Here is a 15,349-nt window from a genome sequence, read left to right as displayed (position 1 = left end):
CTTTGAGGCTGATTTTTGGAAGTGTTGAACATCCACAATGCCAGCTGAAGTCAAAGTAGCGGTGGGTGCTCAGCACTGCAGAAAATCAGGATCATACGTATTTGGTGTTAAATAATAAAGAGCACCATTGATTTTGTTTTCTTAAACCTTTTCTATATCTATGAATAATTCCATCAATAAGATAATGTGTAGGTAATAGGCTATCTACTATCTATTACAATTAGATATTTTTACATAGCATCATCTTTAATTTTTTTTTACTTAAAAGGACTTGCATATTCACCTTTTCGGAAAACAACAATTATTTTTAGTTAATCTCAAAGAACAGAATAAACAGTGAAATTATTAGTTGATACTCAGTAAATGTGGACCTCAATCTGCAAAGCGCTAAATGCCTTCAGCTCCCATTGTTCTCACTTGTGATGCAAGGAGCAATCATGATATGAGAAAACAAGAATGAGCAACAAAGGAGAATAAATACCTCTCTCAATTAAGGAGTGACATAACAGACTCCAAACACTTCTACACACTCTTTTCTATGAAACAAAGTGTGGTTCAGGGAATCATATTTTTCTATTTGAATGGTATACCTTGATCACCTTCAGCACTCATATAGATTGTGATGATCACAACACTTCTTCCATTCTTCTCGTATCCTGGCCTTCCTTCCCCATGTGCAGCCATGCCTTTTCATAATAAAATCTTCCCATCTCTTTGGAGGTTGGCCGAGTGGTTGTTTCAGTTCCTGTGGGTACCACTCAGCGACAGCTGCAGTCCATTGATTGTCAGTGAGTCTAGCTATATGCCCGGCCCATCACATTTTACTATACTTGCTTTAATTACTGTATACCATTCATTCTGATTAAAACAAAGCAGAATGGTATACAGTAATTAAAAAATTGATAGAAGTGTCTATAAATTGTATTATAAAGCTATGTCTGGGGTGAGACTATTTTTGTTCCAAATTCTACCTTAAAGTAAATTTTGATGATGAGATTTTTGTTAGGCTAGGATTTTCAAAAGAGAGGAAAGGAGTTAAGTTGCTAACATCCTTAGGGTTCTTTGAAAAACCCAGTTTAATTTATTTTGTATATATGCCTATTCCAGGCTTTGGGCACCCTGGGGGCAATGCTAGTCCCACTGAGATCAATGACAAAACTCCCATTAACTTCAGTGGGGCCAGGAATTCATCTCCTGATGCCTATTAAAATACATAAATATATTAAAACAGTAGCAACTGCCCCCAGCCTTCCATACAACTGCCAGTCAGTAAGAAAATATTATAAAACAAAAATCTCACCACCCCTCACGTTCCCAATAGAGATAACTGGTTTGATACCTGAGAAGAATGTACACAACAACAACTTCATTTCTCTGTATTTGGTGATTTTCTAAATGTTCTAGTAATTTCAGGGCTCAGTCCTGACAGGTGGTGAGCTCTGTGACCTGATCCCATTAAGCACATGTGTAACTTTAAGCACCTGTGTAGTCCCACTGTAGTCAATGAGAGTATTCACATGCTTTAGAGTTGAGCACATGCTTAAGTACATTGCCGGATGTGGGCCAAAGTGCTCAGCACCTTACAGGGTTGAGCCCTATAAGAGGATTACTTTTCTGAGGCAAGCATGGAAAGTAATATCAGTTGCGTTGTTCTGTGGGCTCAGCACTGGGTAGTTGCCTCCCCTAAACCCAGTTCAGTATGGTGGGGCCATAGTAGAGCTGAAAATGGAAATGTTCATTTTGAAATACCTTCCCATGCTCAGAAATTCATCTCACCCTTTCTGTGACAACAATAATATTTACCAACACACACCTATATTTAGATCTATCCTATATACGTACATACCACATTTAGTGATCCATCTACCTAACTAGCTATAGATATTGTCGTGTACGTTCTTAAGTGTATCACTTATTTTTTAGTCATTTAAAAAAATGCTTTAACCTCTATGGCTTACCTCACCTCCAGAGCCAAAAATGATAAATTTCCTGGGGGAGCCTCTGAGGAATCTCTTTAGTAGAGGGAGCATAGAGCAAATAATTCAGTTCCACATGTCTGGTACAACTGCTAATTAACCACTGGGAAGAATACACATAGGCCATGCAGTTTTGTTTGTCTGTTCATCCAAATTACTTTTCATCACTGCTCAATCTGGTGTCTTGTACCAGGACATTGGAAATGGCAGTGCATGTGATAGGACACCCTTAGAATAATGGATGGGGTTTCCTTTCTTAAGAAACCATTACCTGACAAATACACAGCAATGTGGAAGGCATTTTTGCCTGGTTTTGGATATGAAACAGGAAACTTCCTTTCTTTGATGGAAAACCCCACTCCCTTTACAAAGGTTACAACATTAAAAAAAAAAAGGGCCAAATTCTCTGCTGGCTTAAATGGATAAAACACTACTGAAGTCAACAGAGCTGCATCTGCTTATACGAACAGAGAAGTAAGCCCCTGTAAATGTATTTTAATGTTACACAGGGGCATGGGGTGAGAGTGGAGAGTCCTGGCTTTTACCAGTTCATATCAGGTGGAGAGGCATAACAAGCTGGCTGGGAACTGAAAGATGAGAAAGAAAGAAAAAAGAACATAGCTATTTGGAATTACGTCAGAGTTTATTTTTTTCCCCCTAGATGGAATCTTTCCTAGGCAATTCACTCTGAAAGCTTAGCCCTGGTCTGGTCTAAAACACTGCACACTTAGGCCTGGTCTACAGTAACCCCCAACTTCGAACTAAGGTACGCAACTTCAGCTACGTGAATAACGTAGCTGAAGTCGACATACCTTAGTTCGAACGTACCGTGGTTCAGACGCGGTCCACACGCGGCAGGCAGGCTCCCCGTCGACTCCGCGGTACTCCTCTCGCCGAGCTGGAGTACCGCAGTCGACGGCGAGCGCTTCCGGGATCGATATATCGCTTCCAGACCAGACGCGATAAATCGAACCCGGAACTTCGATTCCCAGCCGCCGAACTAGCGGCTGGGTGTAGACATACCCTTAGTAATTAGTCAGTCTCTGAGATTTTTCATTGGACTAAATCATTCATAAGGCACAGCAATGCTAACATCAGATACCCTTCTCTGGGTGTGAGTAGTAGCTATAATAAAAATTATTAATCCTGGTTGGTTGTTTAGAAAGTTGGATGTCATTTGAAGAAGATACGATGATCTCTCTCTGCACCATGCACAGAGTGTTGGGGTTTTTCCCCTTTTCATTTGACCATTTCATTCACAAAGTGCCTCTGACACACTTTGTTATTGCAATTTGCTACACACACAGAGAGAGAGAGAGAGAGAGAGAGAGATCATTGAAGTTTGACCCTTACCTACCGGCAAATGCTACTTGTCTGGAACAAAGCTGTCTAACATAATGAAAAGAGTTAAAACATAAAATTGAAAGATAATGGCCACAGCCTGTATTTTAGATACTACTCATACAGACTCTACATGCTCTGCAACAGTGACTAAAACACAGTTAGAAAACCATTTTGTTGCTGTTGTTTCTTCTGTTGCTACTGTTGCTATTACCTTGACTGTTATTGTTGCTTCCACGCACAGTGTCCCTGGAGAAACTGTCCAGCGAACTAATGCCTGCAGAAGAGCAGTGCCCACTGACACAATGAAAAACAAAATACACGGCTGAACACCACAATAGATCTGCTGTATTCCCATTCCTCCAATTCCTCCTGTGCCACTGAACAAAATGTTAAAATGATAAGATTTGTTGGAGCGGGGGCAAAAATTAAGAACTGAGGAAAAAGCAGTAGGTTGTCACTAAATCATTAAGGGTCTGATTCTCAGCTGATGTAGGCCCATTGGCTTCAATGGAGCAATTTTGATTTATACCAGGCCTTAAATATTATAGTACTGTACCTGCCTGAATTTCCATCTGCTGAAATAACAACTCACACATTTATTTATTTCTTGAAACATATACAAAAATATCTGTGGGTGACCATGCTATGCGCTAGGTGTCTACCACAGAATACTGGCAAAGGACAACCCACGGTTCTAACCACCGCAACCTCCATCACCCTGGGGGGAAAGTAAAAATTAGATTTAAAGGGAATGGTAGAGAAGCTCAGTGATTTAGAATCCGTGGGAGGATGGAATTAAAACACTGAGAGAAACTCTCTAGGCCTGATTCTCCCATCACTCCATTTTGACACCAATATGACCTAATGGATTTTCATGGAGTTACTTCCAATTTACACCAGTGCAAATGAGGGGACAATCAGGCCAACCACATCTAAAAGATGAGGCTGAACATTGCCAGCTGGGGGCAAAAGGTGATCTGTGGCTTGTCTACCGAGCACAGAGCTATTTCTCTATAGTGAGCAATAATTCTTCAGTGTCTGTGACGCACACAAGCTTATTTTTGCAGATGTTCTTTTTATGGAAGTGCTTCTGAACGCTTGTGAGATAGTATTAGGGCCAAGCCTAGTTAGGTTGTTGGTTTTTTTTTTTTTTTTGAGGCATGGATGAGTGGTATGTAGGAGAAGGAGACTGGTGCAATTAAGTTTTGAAATGTGACTCACATTTTTGTGGATAATTTGAAGGTCTATTAACCAGCCAGAAGCTGTATTGTTATTTTGGTTTGGGCTTAAGGTATAAGAAGGTGTGACAGCCATGCTTAGTTAAGATAAAGTTTGGGAAGCTGATCAGCCGTACAGCTCTCAACAACTAAAAACGTCAGTTCAAACAAATTCTAGGTCGTTGGTAAGCAAGCAGCATTAAAGCACTGGTTTATTCCTTTTTCTATCATGCTTTTAAAAAAATGTCGAAGATATTTTAAGACCACTGTTTCCAGTGTGGAAGCAAAGAAGAACACTATTCAGCGCACAAGGAATCAAATAAGAATATTCACAGAATATGCTGCCCATGTTTCCCAAATATTAGGACCAAATATTAGTCCTACCAATTTACTGTTAGGATTTTAGCTGGACTACCAGAGCCTGCAACCTGCCTTGCCTATTCTTACCAACACTGGATCTTGGGCTGTTCCAGAATCCAGTTTGAATAACCAGCAGCGACATTTCAGAGGCCACTACACAAAGGTCCCTTATATCTCAACCCTTTCCCTGAGAAATATTTACCCATGCAAGTAGACTGTTGAAATCAATAGGAATAGTCATATGAGTGAAGGATATTCAGTGTGAGGAAAACATTACACAATCAGGCCCTAAATTAGGGAAGGGAAGTCAGATATGGGTCATAAAAGGCTGAAGTACAAGCATGTCTACTCATAACTGAGAACTACTGATATACACAACCTCATACTCTGGTTAGTCTGAAGTGGGTCAAGAAAGCTGTAAGATCCACACAAGAATAGAAGGATAAAATAAAGAGTGACAACAAACTAAATATATAGCTTGGACCATCCATGTTGAAGTAAAATGGTGACTAGTAGATTATACAAGAATTGAATAGGTCCTTTGCTCAAAACTTGGAATGAGCTCAACCCAGTACCTTTTCTGAGCTCTGAAAACTTCGAGTTTCTCTTTTTTTTAATGCATCAACACCTAGGTCTTGTCTACACAAACATTTAGTTTATGGCAAGCTGGGGTGTGAATCTACCCCGTACTAGCCTGCTGCACACTTATGGTCTGTGTGGAGCTTGCTGCCACACACTAACAGTTCTTTAGTGCATTTTTATCTATTCCCTTTCAAATTAGGGCAGGTCAGACCATACTAAGGAACTGTTAGTACATGGTAGAAGGGTCCACACAGACAATTAGTGTGCAGCAGGCTTGTGAGGGGTAAGATTCACACCCCAGCTTGCAGCAAACTAAATGTTCATGTAGACGAGCTCTTAGCCTCACAATAGTTCCTAAGACAGCTAAAGCCTATAAGTATCCGGGAGAGAAAAATATTCTTGTGGTTAGAGTACAGGGCTTGAGGACAGGACACTTCGTCTCTAATACTGACTTGACCATTAATCCTTGCTCTTCCACAAACTCAGGCAAATCACTGGTAATCTCTCTGTGTCTCAGTGTACCAATTTGTACAGTGGGGACACTACTACTTACCTTTCTCACAGGATTGCTAGGGGTCTTTGATGTTTTTATATTTGATTTGAGATTCTCAAATGGAAGGCACTATAGAAATGCAAAGTAGTAGTATTCTCATGGGAAAAAAATCTGTCCTTGCAAGACTTCTGGCCTCATTTCCAGACCAAAAAAAGCTTAGATAAGCTTCTCATAAGTATCTGAACAGAGTGCTGAACCTAGTGAGTTCACATCATTAGCAGCAACACACATGAATGCCACATATCATGGGGTAAATGTACTTTCATTATATCATTTCATGTCAAGATCACCTGATCATGCTAATGGCAAAAACCTTGCCTAGTCATATATAGTTTAGTAATATAGTATAAAACAATATACATTTTAAAATAAAACAGTGCAAACAGTGATTTGGCGGTTCAAAACTGAATGGATACAGTGAATTATAAAATAATATATGTTAGACATGGAACAGCCAATTAGATTGTCCAGCCCATCTTCCTGCAAATACCTGATTGCACCCAGCATATTTTCTGGGGTTTTGTCCAGTCTAATCTGACAAGTCCCAAGTGATGAAGCTTCTTCCACTTACAAGATTATTCCACAGCCAGAGCCTGTGGGATGACACAGTCAAACTGATCTACAAGAAAGATTGTTTGAACAGCAGTATTTTGTATGGACTGGAAGCAGGGACTGGAAGGGGCAGGGAGAAGTGTGTGACTGGAAGCCCAGTTAGGAGGATACTGCAATAGTCAAGAAGGGAAATAATGAATGATGAACAAGAGCTTTGCTTGAAGAGGTAGAAAGAAAAGGATGCATCTGTAGGATGTTGTGGAGGAGGATGCAGCATGATTGGATGTGGCCCGCATGCATGAGCTAAGGGCAAGGGAGAACCCCAAAATAATACCAAGGCTGCAATCCTTCCAAGCCTTTGGTTAATTTTGTTGGTCTTCTCTGATGTCCTTTTAATGTTCACAGAACTGAAAGTAATATTCCATGTGCGGTCATGGCAGTGCCACACTGAGGTTGACTAACTTTATGTCTTGTATATATAACTCAACATTGCACTAGTCTTATTTGCAACCAGAGCAGATTATCCATGGCTGCCTTATTTTCTAGCCACAATCAGTCCTAGCTCCCTTTCATCATTACCCCTTACATAAGTTTCTCCTTGCCAGTTTTGGACTGGTTCATTGAAAACATTGGGATTTTTCACTTTTTGGCCTGATTCAGGATGGAAAAAAAATGTTATATCTCAAAAATTTTTACTGTACAGAAAAAACATAGGGAGGGTTGAGATTTCCACAGTTGAACAAGGACAATGATGGATAGAATGAGAACAGAGAAGGAATTTATTCATTTCAGGACTGCGTGAAATAATACACAATCAAAGCTGAAATTAAATGACCCTTCTTGGTTTGAACAGACTTTACAAACACAAAACTCATACAATCTTTCAATACACCTGGTTTAAGATTCATAAATAGTTTGAATGAATTTAGGGCAAATATTAAATTATCCTGGATTGATTTTACATGGAAATCATGCAGAATTTTGACTGGATTTGGCTTTTAGACTTTGGTTATATGAAACTCAAATCTCAAAGAAAAATTGAAAGGCGTGAAGGAGGATCCAAGTCGGAAAACTGTGAACTGAAGAAAATGCCAGCACAAATTTTTGCAATGCAAAACAGCCAAATTTTCACACAATTCTATTTATGATTTAGATCAGTGTTTCCCAAACTTGGGATGCCGCTTGTGTAGGGAAAGCCCCTGGCGGGCCGGGCTGGTTTGTTTACCTGCTGCGTCCACAGGTCCGGCTGATCGCGGCTCCCAGTGGCTGCGGTTCGCTGCTCCAGGCCAATGGGGGCTGCTGGAAGCGGCGGCCAGTACGTCCCTCAGCCCGCGCCACTTCCAGCAGCTCCCATTGGCCTGGAGCAGCGAATCACAGCCAGTGGGAGCCGTGATCGGCCGGACCTGTGGACACGGCAGGTAAACAAACCAGCCCGGCCCAACAGAGGCTTTCCCTACACAAGCGGCGTCCCAAGTTTGGGAAACACTGACTTAGATGATCAGAAGAATACAAGACATTCAGTGTAGTTAAAAAAACCTTTATAAATGTATATACACATGTGGTATTGAAAGCCACGTGATCTGTATTGAGACCACACGATGAACTGAAAAGTTTGTGTTTAATTGTACTAGTCCTGATCTCTGAGCACCAAACCTGCACTTTGCTCATTAATCTGAGACTTAGTCTGACATTCCAAATCCTGAAGGCCACATTCTTAACCAGTCTGCATTCAGTGGGACTGTCTGTGGAGTAGGATACTATTCATTGTGAGTAAAGTACTAAGAGGATCTGACCATTAGAATTGAGTATATCTGCAAGGTAATAAGAGCTGGGCGGATGAAAGGCACTCAGATACCCAAGCATTCTGCAGCGGCTAGCTGTTCCTAAGGGTGTGCCTAACTAAATTTGTTGAAGTTCCATGCTCCTAGAAGCAGACTGCCTTACACCTCAGCTAGGTAAGCACTTTCGGGACTTTGAGCAAATATGTCTGCAACTAGGAGGAGCTAAAACAGTTGCAAATTTTACATAACTGGTATTTTCAACCTTAAGGGAAAACAAAAACAATTGATAAGAAACAGATTTTTTTTAAATTTGATTTTGTCTGTAAAATTTTATCTGGTCAATAACCAAATGGAAGCTGGAGACTCTACTCATTATCAGGACTGTCAGCCTAGCATGAGTCACATGACCAATTGACCTTTTTGACCAATTGTATTCTGTAGTTATACTTTTGAAATCATCCCTTCTGCTGAAAAGTAACATTTTAAATGTTAACAGTCTAACAATAATGGTAATTACAGAATAAAGCCTTAACATTCACTAGTATATATGCACACATTTAGGTTTTATCTGTCCGTGTTAGTTTTAAAGATGGGTTTACTATTTTCAACACTAAGGCCAACATTTATTAATTTTTATTTTTCATAAGTGTGTGGAACACTGTTCAACACCCTGCCACCATACCGGCATTTAAATAAAACCACATATTTGTATCAAAGGGATTCTCAAAGATTTCATAGTGTGTGCCACATTTTAAGAGTTTCCCATGGAACCCTCTCCTCCCATTCACGCTCATGTCTGTGTGGCAAATAGAATATTTGGCTACATGGAAAAGTAATGTTAGGAAAATATTTAATGTATGTTTCACTTCTTTCAATGCACTTTAGCAGCTGGAACAAAAAGAAGACCCAGCACAACCAGCCAGCTCTCCTCTCACTACCAGCAAATGCTCTGCACCAGTGGTTCAAGGACCACAGTTTGAGAATCTCTGGTATAAATATTAAGTAGCATTTCTTTAGTAATATAGCAATAGTGCACACACATGCCCTTTCTTTCTGCAGACCACTATCCTGGATCCTGACAATCATACTCAAGCTTTGCACAGCGCTTGTGTTGTGCAATAAAATCTCTTTTAGCTGTTAATTGTTAATTATAGAAAAAAGCTTTTAGAAATGGCAGGCATATGAGTGATAAACTTTGGAAATCCACAGCCAGATAAACAGTTTGTAACTAGCATTGCTGTGCTCACAGTTCCAGTGGTGCTCCTCATGCTCTGGCCAGACACGTACACTAGAAGTCCATCTGAACCAAAGCCCTGGATCTGAACATCCTGAACTTTGGAAACATTTGGATCTGGATCCAGATATGAAGTTTGTATCTGGCTTTAGTCTATATGAAGTGTTGAACCAAAAGGCCAGATTTAACCTGCCTCTGACCTTTTGGGAAATCGAGATCTGGATTTGAAATTTGCACCACAGTCAATTTCTGTTACATAGTGCTTTATCATATCATACAAAGAAGAAATTGAGAGCAATAAAAAATAGCTTCCATCAGTGACTTCAAAAGAAACAGGATAGAAACTTAAACAGTTGCTTTTTGTTTTATTGCTTTGATGTGTTCTGTACTTTGTATATGCTTCCCACTACCCCCAAATAGGGAAGAGAACTGTTTGAGCCAATATGAGAATGAAGAAACTTATTCAGTGCTTCAGTGAAAAATCTGACTACATTTAGACTCCTACTGTATTTCAAAGGGATCTTTGAAAAGATAAAAGTGCATTTAATCTTCACCACCATTCATACTCACTCGTATTCATTGTAGCTTAGAAATCAATTTTATTTGATAGGAAATATTACTAGAAATGTGGCTGTCATGATTGGATGAGCATTTTGAAAAGAAATAAAACTACTTAGAACAAGTAAGACTCAAATATTGCATTGGGATGCTACAGGGTCAAACCCTGAGATGGCTTAAGGATTCTGATGCAGGCCCATGATGACCATGTTACATAACTAAAGTAATCTCAGATATTCCTAACAGCCTCTTTTCATTAAGAAATTTGAAATATTTTAATGTTGGGATTGTTCCCAATAAGCTCACTAAAGCTTTAACGTGCACATGCTGTATAAAACCTGATCTAAAATCTTTGAAAAAACAAACAAAACCACCCCACCACAGGCAGAAGAACCTGCAATTTGTGTGCTGGAAATGATATAATCTGGAGGATACATTTATGCAATGGTTGAGAGAAAAGGATGCCATCTTGATTATGCAGTGCATCATCAGTTCTGAGTCTACAAAAATGGTGGCTGAAAAGAAAAGATTGGTCGCAAATATTGCAGTTTTGCCTTTTCAAAAATTGAAACACTTAGGTCAGTTTCATTTTGTATGGTAGTAGTTTCCTTCAACATCATGTTATGGTTTTCAAACTGTCAAGTTATGTCATCATTAAATAATTGTTCAAAATAGGCCCTTTTAAAAAATATCCACATGGGATTTGTGAACATTTGTCCTTAAACTGTGTGGTAGATTTCATGCAGAGAAGGTGTGATTCTATGACTTTTTAAAGATCAATTCAAATAGGATTATATGGATGAGACAAAGATCACAAAATGATAGTAAAAATGCTTGCAAATATAAAAATAACAGGAGCTAGTCTGACTGTAGAAAAAAGTCCTCCTTTAACTAAGGAAAAGAGGAAAATCTCATGAAAATATGATGAACCATAAGCTTGATTTAAAATAATGTAAAGTATATAAAGAAAGGCTACATTCCATGATAAAAAGAAATGATGTACACAAGATACTACAAGCAACAAATAAAACTGAGTTGCAGTGGCCTTTGAGTCCAATTTGTAAACAGTTGTGGATTTGAGCAATTATCCATAGCGAGTAGATCCACTGCAGTCCTGTGAGCAAATTTACTCATGTGCAGAATCAGGTCCTTAATACCATATAATATTATATTCTACTGTACATGAGACATTCAAATGGCAATAAAGAAATTAGGCTACCATCTCTTAAGCAAAGTAAGCAGTCATGGGATAAGAGGGAAGGTTCTCTCATAGATTAGTAACTGGTTAAAAGATAGGAAACAAAGAAGTAGGAATAAATGGTCAGTTTTCAGAATGGAGAGAGAGAAATAGTGGTGTCCCTCAGGGGTCTGTACTGGGCCCAGTCCTATTCAACATATTCATAAATGGTCTGGAAAAAGGGGTAAACAGTGAGGTGGCAAAATTTGCAGATGATACAAAACCACTCAAGATAGTTAAGTCCCAGGCAGACTGCAAAAAGCTACAAAAGGATCTCTCAAAATGGAGTGACTGGGCAATAAAATGGCAGATGAAATTCAATGTTGATAAATGCAAAGTAATGCACATTGAAAAGCATAATCCCCACTATACATATAAAATGATGGGGTCTAAATTAGCTGCAGATGTTGTCGCCCCACCTCAAAAAAAGTTATATTGGACTTGGAAAAAGTTCAGAAAAGGGCAACAAAAATTATTACAGGTATGAAACGGCTGCTGTATGAGGAGATATTAATAAAACTTGGACTTTTCAGCTTGGAATAGAGACGACTAAGGCGGGGATATGGTAGAGATCTATAAAATCATGATTGGTGTGGAGAAAGTAAATAGGAAGTGTTATTTACTCCTTCTCATAACACAAGAACATGGGGGCACCATATGAAATTAATAGGTAGCAGGTTTATAACAAACAAAAAGAAGTATTTTTTCACACAACGCACAGTCAACCTGTGGAACTCCTTTCCAGAGGATGTTGTGAAGGCCAAAACTATAACAGGGTTCAAAAAAGAACTAGATAAATTCATGGAGGATAGGTCCATCAATGGCTATTAACCAGGATGGGGTGGAATGGTGTTCCTAGTCTCTGTTTGCCAGAAGCTGGGAATGGGCGACAGAATGGATCACTTGATTACCTGTTCTGTTCATTCCCTCTGGGGCACCTGGCATTGGCCACTGCTGGAAGACAGGATACTGGGCTAGATGGACCTTTGGTCTGACCCAGTATGGCCGTTCTTATGTTCTCAACTCCCTTTGACTTTCAATGGGAGTTGGGCACACAGCTTCCTTAGCCCCTTTTGGAAATCCCATGTATAAACTGCAGTGGGTATCATTACAAAGTCCTCATTTGTTCTACCCCTATATGGGTATTTGCAATACCTCAGTTAGTTCAGATAGCCTTGTGTGTTTACAGTGGGTAAAAATCCTTGTAATGGCAACTTCTGTATATAAAAGTTACAGTTCGGCCAGTTACTCATATTAATTCCATGTACTATGAGCCACTCTTTTATTTGCAAAAGGAGGCAGTATATTGGGACCTGGAATTTAATTTGATCTCCATTCTAACGGAAAGGAAAGCAAATATTTTTGGCTTTACCTAAAACTATATTTTCTAGGCAAAAGAGGACAGATATTTAACTGGACAGACATCTGTAAGCTGAAGGGGCAAAAAACCCACTTATCCTAGCATCTTTGATATCATTAACTTCCTTTGTCTTTTAATAATACATATTATAGCTTTATGAAGTCACATGTGCACTTTTTTTGTTGTAAGGAAATTCAGGGTCAAACTTGATATTGAAGTTCTATATGTAAATAGGTTATAAAGGCTTAGTAGATGTTTTCCTCAATGTTAAATCAGTTATTGGAGTTCAAAACCACAACATGTTGCTTATAAGCATTGACAGTGCTATCTACAGAGGACCTGACCGACATCTATAAACACATGCTGATCGTATTTGTAACATCTAATCAATCATTTAATAACCCTTTATAAACAGAACTTTAAAGAAGAGTATGGCCACATTCAGTTTACAACTTTCCCCTAAAGTAATGTAAGTCCTTTTGCACTTTCTGAAAACACTTATTTATGATGTACAGCAGTGGTCTCACACTTTAAGACCCAGCATGTCACACATCGAGAACTCAAAAATACTTGCTATGCTACCTTTTCAATTTTAATTAGCATAGTTCTAAGGGATCTTACATTAAAGCTAGTGTCACAGTTTAAACATCATTCTCTTAGGTTTCTGAAGAGAAAAAAAAATTGGAAGATCTGATTACTCAAAAATAAATATACTTCAAACAGTTTAGCATACATTTCTTCCCTTACACTGCACTGCCATTCCGCCAGGTTCCTTAGCATTGCTTTTATTTTGCAAGCAAATATTTTGCAGCCAACAATAGACTGTTTTGTTAGTAAGCAAATACCATCATTACTGAGCAACTTTAGAAATTATTTTGTAAGGAATGCTTTGAGGTGGAAGGTGTTTAGATTTGTTTTTCTCTATATATCGTAATTGGATTACATTGTTTAAAAAGACATACAAAAAAAAAAAAAAAAAGAACCTCCCTGGGACTGAAATACTTTGTATGTGTTGTTATTTGCAGTGCATGCCAAGACATTCATGGGCACCAGAGCCAAGCTGGCGAGCTAATTAAATATATAAAATGTATGTGTTTAAACAGCCTTATAAGGAGCATTGGAAATCTGCAAGATGAGCGAATATCTTATAACTTCTTCCGCAGGTGCGAGGATAGCTACAAGCCATGGACTTTCTGTCCTGCTTCTTGTTTGTGGCTTTGTGAAGGGTGCTTTGCTTTAATCTAAAAGTGCTGACTTTTTCCAATATCACTTTCTCTTCTTAAAGCAAAGAGCAAATCGCCTGTAAAATCCACGGAGCGGACAGCAAAGTTGACCCTAACCTCCAACCACCACTCTGCACCCAATGTACTCTAATTCTCTACACATGGAGCACCTTCAGGAAGTACAAAAAACAAAACAAATATATATATATTGTTTAAACATATAAATATATATACGAAGAGGATACCACATTTTCTTGATCTATATTATTTTCTTTGCTGTATCACTGATCATTTATTTGAAGAGAACGGGTGTGATGTAACAGGACATTTTGTAACAGCAAGACCTAGTTTCCTTTTCTTTCAGCAAGTAGAAGCATCATATCCTTGACTGCTCAGGGGTTGGCTTGCAAGTCATCAGTATTATACAAATTCACTATGGATGATATTTGGTTTCCTTCTTTGAAAGAACTGTGGCAGCCATGAGGCAAACAGTGGCCAAAAATAAATACATAAAAAAAATAAACCAACAAAAAATCCAAGAAAACAAAATGACTCAGCATCACCTCTGACAAAAAACACCTCAGAAACTTTGATGAAAAGCCTATTTTTTTTGTGGGGGTCGGGAGTGCAAAACAAAAATACCAACATTGCAAAGCAACTAACAGGACTAGAGGACGTTGTTTCTGAAGACAAGCAAGAAGCACTATTGAGGTTTTTTTTTTAATTTTACTTTTTTGAATTTTTTCCTCTCTTTTTTTTTCTACCCCCTTCCTTTTCCTCTCTTTTCTCTTGGTTTGTTTCTTGTTCAATGGTGGCAGTTGCTGACTTAGGCCAACCCCTATTGACTGTGTGGTGGTAATATAAATACATTTTTTGTGTGTGTGTGTGTTCTATATTTCAATGTGTTTTCTCTAATTTTGCAACTCCTGTATATGCAAAACTAACTTCAATTCTGTAAATTGCTTACAGTATGTGTGATATAACTTCACAGTAGACATACCATGGTCCTCATGCAAGACAATTTTTAATATTATCTATATGTCGTGCCACCAACAGATATTTTTGTTTCCTTTTTTGATGAAGCATTATTTTTTAATTTGTAATTCAGTACTGTGTGGATTTTGTAATACATGCATTCACTTTCACTGGTTTGACCCCTTGCAGATGGCAATGCAGCCCTCTGTTTACTCTGTAAAATGCACATTAAAATTTGTTATGGTCTCTGAACAATGAATTATTTTACTTGTGTGCATGCTATGTTGGAGTCTGGTGGCTCAAACCCCTTTTAATTTATAATGTTTATTGAGGATGAAATGATTTTATCATCAGAGAATGTAAAATGTAAGTCTGCAGGCAAATACTGCATGCAGGC

The 15,349-nt window shown here is 38.6% G+C and overlaps 1 protein-coding gene across 2 annotated transcripts in view; it reads left to right on the top strand.

The window, feature by feature from the left end:
- Positions 1 to 14,128, top strand: part of VSTM2A (V-set and transmembrane domain containing 2A) — a 30,007-nt gene extending 15,879 nt beyond the window's left edge. Inside the window, exon 5 of one of the 2 annotated variants that reach the window (XM_065400029.1) lies at positions 14,040 to 14,128. In XM_065400029.1, coding sequence (XP_065256101.1) covers positions 14,040 to 14,128 — 89 coding nt within the window. Of the gene's footprint in view, positions 1 to 13,917; positions 13,995 to 14,039 lie in introns of those variants that run through there. The other variant, XM_065400030.1, reaches the window with a different exon arrangement.
- Positions 14,129 to 15,349: the final 1,221 nt, after the last annotated feature.

This window comes from Emys orbicularis, chromosome 2, assembly GCF_028017835.1.
Source record: "Emys orbicularis isolate rEmyOrb1 chromosome 2, rEmyOrb1.hap1, whole genome shotgun sequence".
NCBI classification, from domain to species: Eukaryota; Metazoa; Chordata; order Testudines; family Emydidae; genus Emys; species Emys orbicularis.
Note: the sequence above shows the minus strand (reverse complement) of the source record. Positions and strands in the feature narration are given on the sequence as shown.